The sequence below is a fragment of the Lepidochelys kempii genome, chromosome 2 (assembly GCF_965140265.1).
Source record: "Lepidochelys kempii isolate rLepKem1 chromosome 2, rLepKem1.hap2, whole genome shotgun sequence".
Lineage (NCBI taxonomy): Eukaryota > Metazoa > Chordata > Testudines > Cheloniidae > Lepidochelys > Lepidochelys kempii.
Window position 1 is genome coordinate 227838807 of NC_133257.1, and position 20306 is coordinate 227859112.

Below are 20306 nucleotides of genomic sequence, written 5' to 3' on the forward strand. Positions count from 1 at the left end.
GTACTTTGGGATCTCCCTGCTCTGCCAGTACTGGTAGAAGAGTCTTTCACCTCCAGAGGACCAAGTTCAGAGGCTGAGCACTCCAACACCACAGATCTACAGGAGATCAGGACTTCTTGGGAGCTGGCTCCTCATGGCAGGAGCCCAAGCTCCTCCTCTTCTGAGCTTTTCCTGAGTCCTCTGAGATCTTCCCCTTCTTAGGTGACCTTAGCCTAAGTCAAAGGGGCATTGGATCTGTCCGGAGACAGATGTACGGGGGGAAGGGGCGATGTCTCCTGATCTGACTCAGAAGCGTGTTGAAGGGCATCCTTCCTCATCAGCATCTCCAGTTTGGTCTCCTGATTTTTTGAAAGCTCTAGATTTTAGAGCCAGGCAAAAGTTACATTTTTGGCAGATATGGGACTCTCCCAAGCAACAGATACACTTAGAGTGGCCATCGCTGATGACAATAGCCTTCTGACAAGAGAGGCAGCATTTGAAACCTGGTTAGCTGAGCCTGTAAGGGGGTCACAATCACCTCTCATGAGCGCCCCCTGGCCGAGTGTGTGCGCCTGCACTCTCTCTCTTCCTGTTTGTGGCAGTCTTCGCTGACTCAGCCCTCCAGCCAAGTCACACACCGTCTGTCTGTGTATTAAAAGCAAAGCAAACTGCTTCTGGGGTACAATTCCAACAGGGGCCTCTCTCAGTGCCCTCTGTAATGTCTCTCTCAGTTTGTCCCTTCTCTGGAATAGAGGAGTGCCCCAGGGCTCCTTCCCTGGAGGCAATGTCTTCGCCCTCTCAGGCCCCAGCTCTTCAGTTCATAGAATATCAGGGTTGGAAGGGACCTCAGAAGGTCATCTAGTCCAACCTCCTCTCAAAGCAGGACCAATCCCCAATTTCTGCCCCAGATCCCTAAATGGCCCCCTCAAGGATTGAACTCACAACCCTGGGTTTAGCAGGCCAATGCTCTAACCACTGAGCTATTGGGCCACTACAGTTCAGTCCCCCTTCTGGGGTGCCTCAAAGTCCAGGACGCTTCCCCTAGTGACTAACTGGGGAGGATCTGGGCCCGCCCACTACTCCAGATCCCAGACCAGGGACCCTGTAGATAGATAAAGGGATACAGCAACAGCTGCTAAGTTGTGCTGCTGCTGTACTTCCCCGTGGCTCCCGCATATTCTTCACCCTTACCTCAGGGACTGGTCCTTGTGGAGTCCCAGCAGCTAGCCTGAAACACCATTCACTCTCCTCCAGATCTCACAAGGAACTGCACTCACTTGGGCCCTGCAGCTCTTCTTATACTGACGCACTGGGCCCTGATTGGCTGCTTCCCACACAGTCGCTTTAGGCAGGTTGGAGGACCTCTCTACTGCCCTTTTCTGGGGCGAGGTGTGGCAGGGCCTCAAGGCCTCTAGCAGGGGGTCTCAAGGTCTAGTCCACCCATCACACACCTCCCACCCTCAGACAAGGCTGAGGTGGTGCTCTTGCATGTAATGTCTCTGCTTACCCAATCTTTTGCCCTAGTTTAGCAGGATATTTACTCTCTCCAACCTTTCTATCTGGGGAGTTTCCTTTGCACATGCCCCCATTTGTGAGGGCTTTCCCTCCCTAGCCTCTCTTACCCAGGGAGCTGTAGTAGTCTTTGCCCCAGTTTCTCAGAGTTTCCCTGCCACACATCTCTGTACAGAGGGATTTGGCAGTCTCGTACCCCAGTGGATCAGAGTCTTCTCCCTTAGGCCTTTCTACCTGGAGAGGCTTTTATAATATCTACCCCTTTTGGTCAGGGTTCTCTCCCAGGCCTCTCTGCCTGGAGAGATTTTCCACTTCAGGCTCCTTCCTAAGTAGCTCTGTGACACACCTTCTATCAATTTTGCCCTACTTCCTCAGGGTACTTCTCTCCCAGGCCTTTCTACCTGGAGAGCTTTTAACCATCTCATTGCCCCAGTTAGTCAGGGTTCCTCTCAAACATCTTTCTCTGGAGAGGTTTTAATTGTTCACACTCCCTGAGAGCTCCTTCTATTCAGAGCCAACTTATCACAAAGGTGGGCTCAACCAAAGTTATCCTTTAGCCATGTTCTTTAGCCAAGGGGGTACTTCTTGTGTGGCTGACACTAGTAAATTAACCAGGTCCCTGGTGATATCCTTATCTTCCTCAGAGAAATATGAAGTTACCCACCACAGTTTCCCCCTTTCTGTAGGTAGTCCATACGGTGCACATAATCCTCTGTAGTCAATGTCATGTCAATTTACCACATGCGCGACTGTGACAGCTTTCAGTTGGTCCTCCAAGCCCCTAGGGGGCAATGGAGAGCTATGGTCCCACTGGCAGGCCTTAGTCACACCTTTCGGGTGCTGGGGAATTAGTGGAGAAGGTGTGCCGGCACGAGTCTGCAGCGCGCCCCTCAGGCAGGGGAGCGCCAGTATGGGTTTGTAGCGCACAGCTCTGCTACCCAAGACAGGCTGGCCGGGGTAAGGGAACTCAGGCCCACGCAACTCCACTGCGTTCCAGCCCAGAGCCCGGTCAGTGGCGGGAGGCGAAGGTCCCGCCGCTGGGTCAGCGGGGGCCATCCGTGCCCGCTGACCAAATACACCCACCCCACGGTGCAGTTCTGCCCTTGGGCTACTTCCTACCCAGTCTCTCAAGCGGGTCTCTCCGGTCCCTCCAGCTCGTCCGGGTATTCCGCTGCTGGCAGCTCCAGCTCCCCCTCTGTGTCGGACGCACGCTGGCCCGGGCTACAGCCGGGCCCCTCCAGGTCCTCCGGGTATTCAGCGGCTGGCAGTCCTGGTTGCCACAGGCCTTCCTCCCAGTCAGGTTCCTCCTTGCCCAGGGCTTCCCCTGGGTCAGCAGCAGGATCGCGAGGGAGCAGCCTGTGTCTGTCCTCCTCCCTGGTGCTCTCCTCACTGGGCAAAGGGCCCCGCCCTTTGTACTTCCTGTCCCACCCCTCCCCTTCCGGGGATTGGCGTAAGCTTGGTCTGGCCCCGCCCACTCAGGCTGAGAGGGTGGCTCTTTACCCTCTGGTTCGGAGGGGAGCCACCATGGCTCCCTACAGCGATGTTCAGATCACCAAAGCCTTTTACTGCCTCTAGGCTGGTTAACAAAGCTGGGATTTCCCCAGAAATAAATTCTTTTGCCTCGGCCGCCTGATCTGGAGAGGAGTCCTTCTGGATGCATCTGCATGTACAGCCTTCAGAATTATGGATCTCTCTATCTGAGTTCAGATCCCTTCCAGGTTTCCAAAGACCAGACACTGTATTGTTCTGCCCACTTCTTTAAATACATAGCCAAGCAATACCCACTTTTGTTCTTTCTGTACCCACACTATTGTGTGTAAAACATTTAGCAGGTTAGGACCATTTTTAGCTTCCTTTTTGCTCTGGGAAGAGCTTTTCTTTTTAGCAGAGGTCCTGTTCTGGCCTTGCTCTGCTGCCACATCAAAATTCCGGAGTTTTAGAGCCAGAGCAGGCAGATGTATGTCCTTGTCCAAGTCATCTTCCTTCTGTAGTGGCCCCGATCCACACAACTTCAGCTCATTCTCCTCAGCCAAGTTGGACTTTGATCCTGGCTGAACCTTGAGCAGGTTCTGGAGCTTGAGCAGGACCTTTTGCAGCAGAAAGCACTGCTGTCCCCCCATCTCTTTCTCCACTCTGAGGCGGGTCAGCTCTTGCTCCTGTTTTACTGTTTGTTGCACAATCCTGTCCCGTGAAGAGCAGATCTCTTCCAGCTGCTGCCGGTATTGGGCAACCTGTGTCCGTAGTTCCAGGATTTCAGCCTACTTCCGATCAGCAGTAGCAGCCTTCTCTTCTAGCTCACCCCAGCCTCTTACAATAGAGGTCTGCTGTGTAGCTGAGTGGGCTACTGCCATTATTGCAGCCTCTGTTGTGCATGGGATCTTAGTGTTTCTGCCACAGGACATCCACTTCTTTATTAGACTGCTGCCCGATCCTTTCAGGTCTTTCTGGATGTCTAGCCCATCAGCCAACCCACTGGTATCCACACAAGCCTCTTGGTACTCCCTTTCTGTGCTCACCATCTTATCATGGGTTTCCAGACATGCCTCAGTGCTTCAGACCTCCACACTTACAGAGGTGTGGATCACTTCTCTGGTCTTAATCTCTAGCAACTTTCTCAGTGTGGTAGGCTGCTCCCCTGAGGCCTGCCATGCTTTTTCTAGATCCAGCTTCTGTTGCCGGCTGTCCTTCAGCATTCTGCTCAATGAGAGGATCTCTCTCTCCTGCACCTCTATTTCTGTACAGGCCCACTGGTCTTGATGGTAGGCAGAGCATTCCATCTCCAAACAAGCAGATGCTCCAACTCCTTCTGTCTTTTATATTGGAGACTTCTTTCTCCAGGTTTAGGTTCAGCTCATCTCCTTCACAGGGTTCCTGCCCATCATCTCTTGCGTACCCAGTGTTTCTCTCCCTAGGCGGACATTTTTCTTTCCTTGGCCAACTCTTTGCATTCAGCCACTAGCAACAGCTTCGCCTTCTCAAGGTCAGCTATGTCTTGCTTGGTCTGTCCCAGCTGCTTGGACATCTCTTTCACTGCTTGAAATGACCTCAATCTTGGGGGGGGGGGGGGGGGGGGGAAGGTATGCGACGGGGTGGACTAGGCCCCGAGGACCCCTGCTGGAGCTCTGCCACAGTTCCTGTGACACATTAGGTATATTGCCCATGTTCTCTTCCTTTAGGACAGAGACCGGAGGCTGAGTCTTGCCTTCAGGAAATGGGTTGTTCAAGCCTCAAAACTGCTTTCCCATTTCTATCATATGGGCCCCAGTTCTGCTTTCTTGTCTAACCCAGGTTTGCCAATTAGGGTGAGGCCTGGGTCTATGATAATACCAGTAGTGCCTTCACGAGTGAGTTTTTTTCAGGGCAATACCTTCTCATGTGGCCCATTTCCCTGCAATGGAAACAAATTGTTCCTGGGGCAGCCTTCCAAGCCCTAAACTAAGTCCCAACAGTCTTCTGTTCCGCCTTTACTATAGGCTGGGCCTCAACAATTCGGGCCAGGTGTCTTGGTCAGCCTGGCCATCACTGGTCTTGGTGGTGCTCAAGGCAACCGGGTCTGGCCTTACAACCATGGCTTGTCTCAGGGTAAACCCATCTCGCCTGCCCCACTTGCCTATAGTACCTGCCGCTCTATGGTGGGGTCTGCTGACTCTTTCCTTTGAGGCATCTGGGTGGACACTGTTGTGGATGCCAAGTTCCCTGCCAACCAAGAGACTGGTGATCCTGGAGTTGCTGTTGAAGCTGCTCCAGGGTTTTTCCGTGTTGTTGCTGGGCAGCTTTCTGGGGTTTTGCACGTTCCGCTGGCCTAGAGCTGATAATAGCTCTTCCACGGTCCCCTTGCTTGCAGGGGACAGTCCGAACAATCCCCGCTTCTGGTATCAGTGTAATCGGGTCACACTCACCTCTCATGAGCACCCTCTGGCCGAGTGCGTGTACCTGCACTCTCTCTCTACCTGTCTGTGGTAGTCTTCGCTGACTCAGCCCTCTGGCCAAGTCACACACTGTGTCTGTTAAAAGCAAAGCAAACCCCTTCCGGGGTACAACTCCAACAGGGGCCTCTCTCAGTATGTCCCTGCTCTGGAACAGAGGAATGCCCCAAGGCTCCTCCCTGGAGGCAATGTCTTCGCCCTCTCAGGACCCAGCTCTTCAGTTGGGCCACTACAGTTCAGTCCCCCTTCTGGGGTGCCTCAAAGTCCAGGACGCTTCCCCTAGTGACTAATTGGGGATTGGGGAGGATCCGGGCCCGCCCACTACTCCCAGACCAGGGACCCTGTAGATAGATAAAGAGACACAGTGACCGCTGCTAAGTTGTGCTGCTGCTCTAATTCCCTGGGCCACTTCCTCGTGGCTCCCACACATTCTTCACCCTTACCTCAGGGTCTTGTCCTTGTGGAGTCCCAGCAGCTAGCCTGGAGCACCATCCACTCTCCTCCAGCTCTTGCAAGGAACTACAATCGCTCTGGCTCTGCAGCTCTTTTTATACTGCCCCACTGGGCCCTGATTGGCTGCTTCCCACACACAGTCGCTTTAGGCAGGTTGGAGGACCTCTCTACTGCCCTTTTCTGGGGCAGAGTGAGGCAGGACCTTGAGGCCCCCAGCAGTGAGCCTCATGGCCTAGTCCACCCCATCAGAAGGCCAAATAAGCTCCCCAGAAAAATGGGGAAGAAAAAAACTGAAATCTCTGACAACTATCTAATTCTATACTAACACCAAACAACACAGCACTATACTAACTAATAAACAATTACAAAACATGCTGAGGCAGGCATGAGGCAGACATGCTAGAGGTCCGTCTCAGGCCAAGGCAGAAGAAAAGGAACGGAGACTGGTTCGCCTGTACAGCCCTGTATACCCTCAGAGCAAGGGATGAAGTTGTGTAGAGCACGTGTGCAGGCCAAACAGAAACTGCTAATGGAAAATATCTGATCAAAGGCTCAAGAAATGCATGCATATGTGAAGCGGAGCATGCATAGGGACACCACAGAAAAAGAATAATTTGTTCCAGTATCTTTTTGGATATCCAAGTTAGGCTGAATTTCCCGGTCCTCTTTGTTCCCCTTTTTAATTATAAGTACTATGTTTGCCCTTCTCCAGTCCTCTGGGACCACACCTGTCCCCCATGAGTTCTCAAAGATAATTGCTAAAGATTCTGTGATTGCTTTAGCTAGTACTTACATATCTGGGATAAATTTCATGAGGCCCTGCTGCCTTAAATATATCCAACTTATCTAAATATTCTTTAACCTGTTTCTTCCCTATTTTGGCTTGCATTTCTTCCCAGTTGTTGTTTATATTAATTGTGTTGGGTATCTGGTCACTGTTAACATTTTTAGTGAAGACTGAAGCAAAACATGTACCACAATAGGAATAAAACAAATATATGTGTCGAAGTAAATTTCTCTTTACAGTTCCATTCCCGGAATCTTAAATGATGGCAAGCTAAAAGGCTAAGAAAAACATAGCATAGGCACATGCATGAAGGCTCAAGAGGCAGACATATTAATTAATTAATCCTTGCAATAATCCCTGTTGAAGCTGTAAATAAGCACTGCTGCATTATATCCATTTTATAGATATAAAAACAGACAGAGCTTGTGCAAGGTCAAAGTCCGTAGCGGAGTCAAGAATTAAAAACAGACCTTCTGACTGCCAATTCTGTACTTCAACCCTAGAACCATACTCCTTCTAATCTATGCCAGCTAGTAAGACTGATGGATGACTATTTACTGAGGAGAGAAAAACCAACTCCAACTTAACAAGAACTTCAGTCAATCAGAAACCAACTACTTTGTTAAAAATAAAATATACTGTGTGTATATACACAAATAAATTGGTTTTTTTATTGTCTGAAATTCACAATAAGCTACATGATGTATATATATCTTGGCTAGAAGCTGGAGTTAAACACATTGTATTTTAGGCCATAACCTATTTATCAGCTGTGATAAAAAGTGGTTTTTTTTAAAGAAAAGCACACCAGGATTATCTTTATTCTTCAGATTTACACATGTTTTTGCATGTATATTTGATATACCAAAACTTGAACACATAATTTACAATACAAGAATTCATTTCTATGAATAAAATCCTCATCAGTTTGCAAATTTATTCAGAAGTCATTGTTTTAAATAAAGCAGCATTAAAATCCGATAAATGGGGTTGAAGAGGAAGAAGAAAATAATGACCACAGAGAATTTGCATTTTGTCCTTCCCAAATATCTTTCAGGCAACTTGAATCTTTTTTCTCAGGATAACTTGTAAAACCCCCAAAATCTGAATTTACTTCACTTGTCTGAAATAATTCCACCAGAGTCTGCATTGGGGAGCAACATGCATTTTTCTTTTCTTCAGTAACAGATAAATCATCAGTTTGCTTTACACATAACTCCATATTCTGTTTCCGGTTTCCTCTTTTATTTTTTCCTGAGGAAAGTTTTACTTTTCTGTGCAGCTTTCTAGAAGGTGAGCTGGGTCCACTATCGATAGCACATTCACTAGTTGCTTTGCTTGTAGAAAGACAATGTGATAGGGTCTCAGTCTTCAGAACTATATGATGCTCTCTCTGTGGATCATTATCCACACCAAAATCTAACTGTTTTTTGGTAAATGCTGAATTGGCATCTGTTTTCTTCAAATATTTTGCTGGTAGAACAAATGGATTATTTAATTTTCGTTTTGGCTGTGAGGTATTTTTGTCTTTTTCACTACTATCAGTGACTAGACCACGAGTATATAACTTTGTTTGCACTCCTTGCAAATTCTTTCTATTTAAAGTTACTTCAGGTTCAAATACTTTATTACGAGAATGCCCATAAAATTCAGATAAGTTCTCAAGGTATGTTTTGTTGTCTTTCTGGGGAGGTAGCTGTATGAAGTTTGGTGATAAACCAGTCTCTTTTAGATTTAAAGCACAGGAATCTTCTATTTTACCATTTTCAGCATTACTTTTGAATTTACTTACTACTTTGGAAGGAAATGATGAATGACAAGGAAGAATAGAACATACAGGTTCAGAAATGGAGTTAAGTTTTTGTACCGAACTCTGGGATACTTTTGTGTGTTGATGGTCCTGTTTTAGTTCCTGCACTTTAGAATCTTTCCAAGAATAACACCTGAATGAAATGTGTTGTCTTTTTAGTTGTTCTTTCAGCTCATCCGTTTTAGTTATGTTTCCAATAACAGGAGAAAAGTATCCCATAATACATTTTGTCCTAAAATTAAACAGTTTACAACATTAGAATCCAAAAGAAATATTTGAAGGAAACAAAAGATATCAGATTACTTTAACAAAACTTAATCTGTTAAATGTATCGAAACGAGTATTAAGATTGTCAAAACTGTCGTTATTCTTATAACAAACTTATTTCCTCTGGTAAATGCTTATATTACCACAAGATCAGAATGTACCATATACAAACTTCAATATTAAGAATGATTTCTGCAGATTCTTAAATCATTTTTAAAATATTCAAAGAAAATGGCTTTGCGTTTAAACAAAACCAAATTCACACATGGTAATCGGCATTTAAAAACAATGACCATGTTAAAAAATGTGATGTAAAATGACAACACGCTCAAAGCACTTAAATATTGTATAATTTTTCAGTTTCATCAGATGTAGCTTTTCACCCTTAATAAGCATTTCCAAACCACAAAAGGAACAGGAGACGGGGAGACACTAATGGATTGATCCTGCTCTTGTTGAAGTCAATGAGACTTTTGCCATTGACTTCAACTGGGAAAATCTGATGTCCCCATGTCATTCTTCTCTATTATACTTTTAGGAAAGACAGAAAAAAGACAAGAGGGTTTGCACATCTCCTGAATCCTTGAGGGAACACAACAGAGCAATCTCTATTATTGCCACAGTTGCAATCAGTGAAGGGATTTGAGCTGGAGTCCTTTTATTTTAAGTGTGTGTATTCACGGACGAACATTCTCTGAAAGATTCTCAGATATGGAACCTATTCCAATTCTTGGTTCAATACACACTGTACATCCTGTCTTTTCACTCAGACTTTGGCAAAGGGAGGTTGTGATGGGGGTGATTTTGGGGATGGGGGGCTGGGAATGGAGAGAAGAGAATTTTGATTTGAGTGCTGAGCTTTCTTGGTGTTATTATAGGTTAGCTGCTGATTTTAGTTGTATTTTTCTACATATCTGCCAAAGGAAATAGAGTAACAGGTAGGTGCCTTTTTTGTATAATTATAAATCTAAATAAAATAAATAAATATGATGGATAAACTGTTAACAAACCTTAATTATAATCTATTAACATGTACCACTGTAACAGTTCTGTTTTTTTCTAGAATACTTGGCAAATATACACTGTGAAATAAGACAGATGAAGTAGACCAGACTTATTTTTTCTTTTAAAACCAGGTCTCTTATGTGTAACAGCAATAAGTTTCAGTGAATGCTCTAATAAATTTGTTAGTCTCTAAGGTGCCACAAGCACTCCCGTTCTTTTTGCAGATACAGACTAACATGGCTGCTACCCTGAAACCTATCTAAAACTGAAAACTATTAATTAGATCTTTACCAGATTTATACTCCCGAAGCTACACCATCTTGAAATCTCTGACTGGCTAACTCATTTATGGTGATTTTTAAAGTTAGTAAATGTGAATTACCTTTTCATTTTTTGTGCATCATCTCTGTAGTCTACAAAGTCATAAACAAACTTGGATATTATATCATCCACAACTTGATATTGGGTGCTCTGTGCAAAGTTTTGGTGTGGTTCACTTTCAAGATGCTGAAATTAAAAAAAAAATAAATAAATCGTGAGACATCCTGTACTGCAGACATCCGTATACAAATAAAATGCCTCCACTAAAAAATAAAACAGTAGCTTCTTTCTGAAACAAGAAGTATACCGCTATAGGAAAATACTCTAATATTAATAATGTATACAGCACATGCAAACAGAGTTTAGCATTACAGGAGGAGCAAGATGAAAATACATGATCATATGGATTTGGGTCCTTTGACTGCTATTCGAGAGCAGCAAAAGTTAACAATTATACAGAATAGCAACTTTCAAAAAAGTATCTGATACTTTTTTTACAATTAATTTTGAAGGTCAGTCTAGATATTAACATACTAACATTTGGTGCAAAGGCATTCATTCATTCCCATAATAGCTAAAATAAAATAAAGTTGTTTCAAATACTCAATGTGCATAAATGGGCAATTCAAAAGAGCAAGGGTTGCTAAACTCTTATTGACCATGTTTCTGAGATGTAACTATAAGTAACCTTAGTGGCCCTTCATGTAGTCAGCAAGCTAGCACTAAATTCCACTCAAGAGAAGATTTCTGTTTTTGTTTTTTTAACAAAAGAACTTTTGAGTATATCATTAAGTCAATTAATATCCATTAAGCAGAAAAATATTTGTTGATGCCACATTTCTAAGCACCATATAACAGACTGGGTTGAGCGTACAATCTATGTTACACTTACAGTTTGCAGATCTTCATATTTCCTCATACAACATTCACAATACCCTTTCTTTTTCTTATCCTTTAGAGGAAGTTGAACTGGACCACCACAGTCTTGGTCACTATTTGTTTTGTTTCTGTTAGCAAAAAAGTTGTATGTAAAGAGTCAGTTATCTGTCCATATGAAGTTGGGCCTTTAAACTTGCTAACTACAAAATGGTAAAAATGTTAAGAGAATCAAAGATTTTAGATCAATCAAATCAGAGTGAACAAAGATTCATTTCAGAGAACAGAATACTGGATTAGGACTCAGGAAACCTGGCTTCTCTTCCAGGCTCTGGCAATGGCCTGCTGGGTGACCTTGTACAAGTCCCTTTGCTTCCCTATGCCTCAGTTCCCCCATCTGTAAAGTGGGGACAATGATAGTTACCTCCTTTTGTAAAGCATTTTGAAATCTATTGATGAAGAGTGCTATATGAGTTAGATATTAATGGCTGAAGGTGTAAAATGCCCCTGATCCTTCTCATATTAAACCCCAGAGGGTTGTTTTCAGCAACTGTTCCTCTACTTCCAGAGCCCTCACCTGTGGAGTCCTACAAGGCACAGTTCTCTACTCCACATTCTTCAATAGCTACATGGACATGTTGGGAAGCAGATGTGACAAGAATACCGTACTAGCAGTAGGCCAATGGCGCCCGGCCCCACATCTTTCAGGGCCAGCCCACAACATTTTGGCACCTGAGGTGGGGAGCTCAAATGACGCCCTCCATGTCCCCTCACTTGGGCCAAAAGTTTGAAAGGTCTCAATTCTGCCTTCTTCCTGCTCTACTCCTCTCATGGTACTGCTCTGCTACCTACCCCAATAAAGGAGAACTAACAACTTAAAATGCCTTGTTAAAAAATTTTAAGTAACACTTAACTTTCAAATGCCTGAACAGCAAATGTAACTTTTCTTGTCTGCACAACAAACACTGGCATTATCATCTGTTTGAATAATCAAAGTGGTGCTTTCCGTGCCTTCTTGGTTGCAAAGATTTGAACTGCTTCCTGAAGGTCCACAGTCTGGGCCAGCTCATACTCTAATGAGATGGTTGCAAGGCCAGCCAGTCTCTCCTGTGTCATTGTGGAGCGTAGATGTGTTTTTATTAACTTCAGCTTGGAAAAGCTGCATTCTCTACTGACAACTGTTACAGGAAGTGTTAGAAGTATGCGCAGAGCAACAAAAGCATTTGGAAAGAGGGTGGTCATCTTATTTGTACACATATATTCCAGAACAGCCTTTGGAGTTGATCCTGCTGAAATGTATCTTGAAAGGGCTTTCAGTTCATCACCTAAATCACTCATATCAATATCACGTATGTCATCATGTGTCAGTGCTGTCTCTAGTGCCCTGCATTGCTGGTGTAGGTCGTCTTCAGGTATAGTGAGGAGTTTGGGAATATCATACAATATCCCAAATATACTGCTGTGTTCCTTGAGCTGCATGAAACGTTCTTCAGTTGACTGTATTGCACCATCTAGCATCTGATTAAAGAATTCAACTTTGAATTGTTGTTTGGGGTCTCTTATGGGATTATCCCGTGCCTTGTAATTAAAATGTCGTCTTCTTCGGTGACTTGAATGGGTGGGAAAATAGCTTCAGTGTGAAGTTCCTCTGCCAAATTCCGTGCACACTTCAGAACATTTTGAAATCTCTCATCTGACCGGTAAGACTGTACGCATGACTTTGCTTTGTCCAGTTGTTTCATTGCTCCAGATATATCAGGGTCAATACCTTGGAGTCTCTTGCTTACAACGTTTATTTCAAACGGTATGTCATGCCACAACACTAAGCCACACAGAAATTTGAAGTTATGTATGTTTTTGGTGATTCCATTAACTCCTGCCACTGTTCTTTCATGAACAGTTCCTGTCATAGCATTATCCTCCATAATGGCATCATCTATCTTCCCAATTTGGTGTTTGATAGGCTTTATCGCCTCCACTCGACTTTCCCATAGTGTGGCACTCAGTGGTTTCAGTGTCAGAGAGGATGTTCCCAGACGTTGCTTCAAAATTTGCCATCTATGAGTTGATGCAGAGAAAAATACATAGATGCTTTGAATTACACTAAAAAATTCAGCAGTCTCACTAGAAGCTGATGCTGCATCACTGATGATCAAGTTCAATGAATGAGAACTGCATGGGACAAAAAGAGATCGAGGGTTTAACTCTCGGATCCGTGTCTGCACTCCTCTGCTCTTTCCTCTCATGTTGGCACCATTATCGTAGCCCTGACCTCATGTCAGCTATTGCAATTCCCGTATCTTCCAGCTTTTTAAGAAGCACATTGGTCATACCAGCTCCTGTAGTATCATCAACATCAATAAATTCTAGAAAATGCTCTCTGACAGTCACCATTGCAGGGACATTTTCACTAGGTTCCATTGTTGTTACAATACGCACCATTAAAGTAATTTGTTCCGTATGGCTGATGCCAGGTGTGCAGTCCAGAATAACAGAGTAATATCTTGCTGATTTCAGATCTGCCACAATCTTCTGTTTGACTTTTGTTGCCAGTAACTGTATGATCTCATTTTGAATTGTTTTTCCAAGGTAGTGGTGTATGTACATTTCTTGGGTGGTGACTCTTCTTAGATGCTCCTGGAGTACAGCATCAAACTCAGCCATCAGCTCCACAATTTTAAAGAAGTTTCCATTGTTTGGCACATACACCTGATCTGAAGTGCCACACAGTACTAGGTTTTGGGTAGCAAGCACTCTCACAATGGCAATGAGCCTTTTCAGAACATTTTGCCAGTAAAGAGACTCTGATGCAATCTTCTCTTGATGCTGATCATCTATGCTGGCCTTTAACCTTAGTCTCATCTCAAGTTCTTTCCACCTATGGAATGCTCTCTGGTGATTTGCTGCCTTCTCATGGCATGCCAGATTTCTAGCCAGATTTTTCCAGTCCTTTGTTCCTTTAGAACCCAATGTGGCTGGAAGCTTAGAGTGGAAGAGTTTGCAATAAAAACAGTATGTAGCATTCTGAGTTTTTGAGTACATAAGCCATAGCCTCTCCACTTTGTCACCATTGGGGATTTCATGCCAGTAATGTGTTGGGTGGAAACTTCTATTTTCATTGTCTGTTGGAGGACATGAAGTTTTTCACTTGCTGTGGCCCATGCAACACAAGGAAGTCCCTCAGGCTACTGCTCAAGTGAGTCCACAGTCCTGGATCATCTAAACTTAAGGAACTAAACTCAGCAGCAGCTGTTTCTTGCGCCTCCACCACACTCTTTTGTGATCTACACTTTTCTTCAGGAATGTGCATGGTTACATCCATTTGAGATGGAGATATGGATGCTGCAGTAGCTGCCAAGTCACCTGCACTCTGACTAACTGGAAGATCAAGCATCTCCTCACCACTCACATCCTCACTGAGGCTGGAAGGCTCACTATGAACATTTGTGTCTATGTATCTCAGGAGAGCTCCTTCCTGCTTAGATAGAAAAGCTTCCTTTTCTTTTTCTGCATGCTGCCCCAGAGGGGCGTTTTCTTCTTTCACTCATGATTGCTGTTCTGTGCCAGCTATAGTGGCTCTCAACACTCAATTGAAGAGGACAAATAAGCAGGCTGATAGCAGGTCCTGAGTGAGGGAAGATATCAGCATCTTGAGGGCCTAACTGGCTCCTACTACTTCAGTTGACTGCCTGTTCTCCTCAAGTGGGTTCAGGGAAGCAGCAGGAAACAGGAAGCTTCCTGAGAAGCCGGTGTTAAATCAATCCAGGCTCATGGGGGTGCTAGAGAGGTTCATAAGAGTACCTCTTCCTCTCCCTCCCTGCAGCTCTTTCTACTTTCTGTTATTCCCTCTCACCTTTTCTCCTGCCTCCCTTATGTTATGTCTCTTGTGCCCTCCTTTCTCCAGCACAGCACTCCACCATCTCTGTGCATCTAGAGCAGAGAGAATACATATGCACCAGCAGCAGACACAATTTTCTACATTCTGGATCCTAGTGGCACCTCCCCCCAGCCTGGCACCTGAGGCAGCCACCTCAGTTCGCCTCATGGTAAGACCAGTCCTGTCTTCTTTTTATCAAATGAGCAGTACCATCTCCCCATCTAGCCAAAATCAGCATCTTCCTATTGACTCAGACTTGGCCACAGTAATCCACACATGTGACCTCTAGGCTTGATTACTGAAATTCATTATATGAAAGAATAAAGCCACATGCCCTGAAAAAGCTTCTACTGGTACAAAACGTAGCAATACGTCTGCTTAGCACAACAGGTTGCCTTGAGTATATAACCTCAGAACTCTACTTTCTGCATTGGTTCTCCACTGAATACAAAGTGTAATTCAATGTGTCTTCCCGATGTTCAAATTCCACAGGACTGGATCTAGCTACTCGAGGTATTTTCTCTAAAATCATTTTTTTTTTACCATATATCTGTTCCACTGGAAGCATGGAATTGTTGAACAACTGGGGAAAAAGTTTGTGAGCATGGTAAACAGAACTTTCATATGACCAGGAACAAGACTGTGGAACTCAATATTTGAAAAAAGAAGAATGACCACAGGCCTTACTGCATTCAGAACTAAGTGTTTCTGACAACTTTCCTGCAACAAATTCTTCTCTTTCAGATTTAATAACAAACACCCAACCCATCAAACTATTTCTCCTTCAGGCTGGGAAGGGAGAGAGATCATTATTTCTAATTATAAGTTAGGAACTCAGATGGGACAAGGACCAAATAGATAGATTAAGGGCTTATCTACACTTATAGTGCTACAGCTGTGTCGCTGTAGCACTTAGTGAAGACATTACTTACATCCGGGGAGAGCTTCTCCCATTGGCATAGGTACTCCACCTCCCCAGCAGGCAGTAGCTACGTCGACATAGCGCTGTCTACACCAGGGGTTAGGTTGGTATAACTACACTGCTCAGGGGTGTGGATTTTCCACACCTCTGAGCAACGTAGTTATATGGACATAAGTTGCTAGTGTAGACTAAGTCATAATTAAGCAGAAGAGCATAATTCCAGAGGTTTATAACTATCAGAGGATACCTTCCTTGCCCACCCTAATTCCTGACACCCCCCCCCCCAAAAGCATACTACTCTCTCTCCCTTTTTTTTTTAAAAGGAGAAATATTAAGTTAGGGGTCGGCAACCTTTCAGAAGTGGTGTGTTGAGTCTTCATTTATTTGCTCTAATTTAAGGTTTTGCATGCCAGTAATACATTTTAACGTTTTTAGAAGGTCTCTTTCTATAAGTCTATAGTATATAACTAAACTATTGTTGTATGTAAAGTAAATAAGGTTTTTAAAATGTTTAAGAAGCTTCACTTAAAATTAAATTAAAATGCAGAGCCCCCCGGACTGATGGCCAGGACCCAGGCAGTGAGAGTGACACTGAAAATCAGCTCACATGCCGCCTTTGGCGCACGTGCCATAGGTTGCCTACCCCTGTATTAAAGTCCAGGAGGGTGCCTTCCAACCATTTCACCTCTATATTCTTAGTGCTAACTTTGGTGATCAGGGCATTGTAGGGATTACTGGTAGTGCTCCTAATGTTTCTACTGTGTTGCATTTGCCTCACTTTTCACAAAGCCATATGCACTGCAATCAAAGCGGATGGGAACCAGGAGATTGACCATGGCAGCATCAACAGAGAGAACCACTAGCAGTGTACAATCAAGAGTTGTGAAAAAGGACTGGGGCAATGCAGAAGCTATTTTGTATTAAGATAATAAATATAACTGTCAATTTAGATGATTTTTGACTGTGCTCTTAATTTTAGAGCACGTAGTGATACGTGCACTATTTAAATTTCAACCCAAAAGGACAAAGTGAGAAAGTTATGAGAAACAGAAAAGAGAATTTTAGAATGAAGTTATCATCTCAACCCACTATCTCTAGAATTCACTACAGTGAATGCTATAACATCAATTTTAGAAGTTAATGCCATAAAGTAGTTCCAGCGGAGTAAATGACTGGTTGGAAGGAGTTCAGGGTCAGAATCAGAGCCTGATACTTCAGAAAGCACCCCATTAGACACTTAATTAGATAAAAATCACCTATGTAATTTGCCAAAAAGCATAACTTTGAACTGCAGCACTCAACATGCAGCCTGAGTGCCAAATACAGCATGTGACCATTTAAGTGCAGGGTAAGAACAAAGCTGATCAACTGCATATTCTTATTGCCTGTATACTCATACAGGAAGTATTCACTGTTCACCTCTCAAGGAAGATACAAGTATAAGCAATATTAGGGTATGGAACATTTTGTTTTATTTAGAGAAAATTAAGTCTACATGTAAATTAAGTACATTCTTCAAAATCACATAGATTGGGCGTTATGACTTAGGATGATAGTTTTAAACAAATTTAGTTAACCTTTAGCTCTTTATTGGCAAGTGACAAGTTAAAATGACCAGCTCTGGAGCCAAGATAATTCATTTCTTGCTGTACTTAGAGGCAAGGTATCAGCAGTGGAAAGAAGGAAAGAAGAAGTGTCATAGCCTGCACTGACCCACAGCAATATGTTTATGATGCCTGCATCTGTACGTCCAAAAAAGGACAAAGGAGGGAGAGAGAAAAACTGACAAAATTACCAGTAGATTCAACAAATGAGACACTGGTATTGGTATAGAGCCCCATGTAAACTAATAATAAAAGGATCAATTTCTTAGAGACTGAAGAAGGAATTTCCATATTTTTTCTCAACAAACCTTTGTTTAGACTGAGTTTGCTTTTGGCCACTAGCATTCTTCTTATCTATATCAAATGGACTATAAGGTTTTGGAGCAGAATAGTTGAGAACAGGAAAACTGGATAATTGTAGATAAAATGGTCTGTAACGGCTGTAATAGACAAGAAAATAGTTTTATTAGGATAATCAAACCTGATGTACAGACAATAAAACATCTATTTAGAGCAAATTAAATACACCCTTGTATTCAGAACCAAAAAATACTAATAATTTTTTTCTTTCTGGTAGCTTATATACATGTAATTTATTATTGCCTCCTATGAATATCAAGCAGTTAGCTATCAGACAAGATTATGAAATATTTTTTTTCTTCCTTCCCTCAACTTGCTGCTTTTTTCAAATTGTAAGATTTGCCTCTGGTGGCTATAGCTGCATTATGCATAACATCACATTGATGGCTTTTGTCTGCATGCAATCTGGGAGCTGGCTAGAGTAGATTGCAAAGTTAAGAACTGCTCAGGTAAATAGTGTATTCATGTCCTTGAGGAATACAGATAGCACTTCCGAACATAAACCTATCAATCTTATATCTTTTGCACATTTTACAGTTTATTAATTTAAAAAAAAATCAACTCCAAGGAGGGAGAAAGATCAGTGAACGTGTACGTATGCAAAATACTTTTATAAACAATTTAAGGGAATTATTGCTGCACAGAACTGTGCCTGAAGCTACTGGATCTAGAAAGGTTGCCTAATCTGAAAGTACATTCAATTTTACTGAAAATATGTGAGTAGTGAAGTTCTTCATTAAATAGGAATTCTGGTATTAGGCTTTAGCTCAAATTTTTCAAATCTCAAATAAAAGCCAAATGGTCTGAAGAAACCTGTTGCCCCCACCCAGCTACCTGCAGCATGCCCAGCTCAGCTGCTTGGTCTCCCTTTCTCTTTATGAACAGATATTTGTAAATTACGTAAACAGCCAGAAGCGTGTTTAGGTGCTTTACATACATTGTGAGGTCAATGCCTCAAAAATAGCAGTCTAAAGGGCAAATCCGTGCTTATTTGTGCTTTTCCTTTCCTCTTCTATTCAGGTTCTTATGCTGCAACCTTGTCTAGTTGCCAATCCCTGCCATGTTTATTTGCCTAATTCATGTCAACCTCCTGCCCCCTTTCACTAGTGCTAAAACCCTACCACAACTATGGAGCCTTCTGATGCACACTATAAGATTATGAGGGCTCAGAAAAAGTCTTCAGATGTGTGACTGGCCAGTGAGCCTGGAGTAGGCAAGGACCAGCATAAAATGGAAGCTAATTACAAATTGAGATGGGAAATAAATTATAGCACAACTGCATTTATGTTTTCAGGCTTGACTAAGCTCACATTTTCTTGTTGAGCTTTCTTGTTTCTTGACATCTCTCACATTTATGACTGAGACTAAGACTATGTCTACACTGCAGCCTATGTTGGCAAAACTTATGTCGCTCAGCGGTGTGAATATTCCTCCCCCCTGAACGACATAAGTCACACCAACATAAGCGTTCGTATGCACAGTGCTCTGAGAGCAGGAGAGTTTCTCCAGCTGACATAGCTTATGCCACTCACAGAGGTGATATTTTTATGCTGACAGGAGAGCTCTCTCCTGTCAACATAGAGTGTCTTCACCACATGCGCTGCAGCTGCAGGATTTGAACCTAAATCAGCTCTCGGAGACAATCTGGTCCACAATATTCACATTTCGAAAAATATATAGCTTTTCTGTTAAAATTGGAGTTTGGTACATTTTAATATTTCAGCTGCATGAAGGATGGGGGCCAAATCCTCCGATGTGCCAAGCTTATATTTGCCATAGCTGAGGAAAGGAAGGAAAGTTGGTTCCAAGTCACCTTTCCATTTTCCTGGTGCAGAGCTGGCTAGGGGTCATAACAGCTACCAGCATAACTTAGAGCAATGTAATGACTTCTTTAAAGTTATACCTGCTGCAGCAGTCCCTATAAGATTTCTGTGCCAGCCAAGGACCAGGCAGCATGCCACGTGCTCTGGCACTACCCCTATGTTGATGGAGAGAAAATCCTACACTGCCTCTTTAAGATCACTTTCTGGCTACATCTGGCTCCTGAGGCAGTGCAAAGCCAGAACTCAGGAACTATCCCAAGGAACTTATCTCCTCTTGACAATTTCAACTGTTATTTAGAATAGTTATGGTAGAAAAAGCATCAGTGTCAGGCTTTCAGTTGTTTAAGAAAAACAAGACAGATTTTCCAAGAGTCCTTTTTAGTTACTGAAACAACCAGAAAAAACGCTGACATGCTCAGGCCATTGAGCTAGTTATTACGTGCTGTCATCTAAGGGGTCTCATACCACGTCCCGCTGGCCTCCACATATTTGGAGTCACCTAATTTCTCCCTGTTCTGCTGCCATCCCTACTCTGTGGTCTGGTACGCTACAAAGTTAGGTCGACCTAAGTTGACTTGTTTCAGCATAGTTTTACATGCATACACACCTTAATTTGTCTCTCACCAATGTAAACACCCCGTTCCATTGACGCAATAACACCACCTCCCGAAACAATGCATAGCCACAATCAACCTACTTCTGTCAATGGAGTGCAGGCGATGCTAAACCTAGGGCAGGACAGGGATGAGCAGCAATGCTGGGTGAAAGCCAAGGAACTCTGGCA

At 43.4% G+C, this 20306-nt stretch overlaps 1 protein-coding gene across 5 annotated transcripts in view; it reads right to left on the reverse strand.

Moving 5' to 3' along the window:
• Positions 1-4549: 4549 nt before the first annotated feature.
• The window catches only part of DBF4 (DBF4-CDC7 kinase regulatory subunit), a 46045-nt gene continuing 30288 nt past the window's right edge, over positions 4550-20306 (reverse strand). For all 5 annotated transcript variants that reach the window (XM_073334070.1, XM_073334071.1, XM_073334069.1 and 2 more), the window contains 4 exons: positions 17648-17779; positions 10953-11067; positions 10122-10246; positions 4550-8699 (listed from right to left, as the gene is read on the reverse strand). In XM_073334070.1, the coding sequence (XP_073190171.1) occupies positions 7628-8699; positions 10122-10246; positions 10953-11067; positions 17648-17779 (1444 nt within the window). In that variant the 3' untranslated portion in view covers positions 4550-7627. The remainder of the gene's footprint in view (positions 8700-10121; positions 10247-10952; positions 11068-17647; positions 17780-20306) is intronic.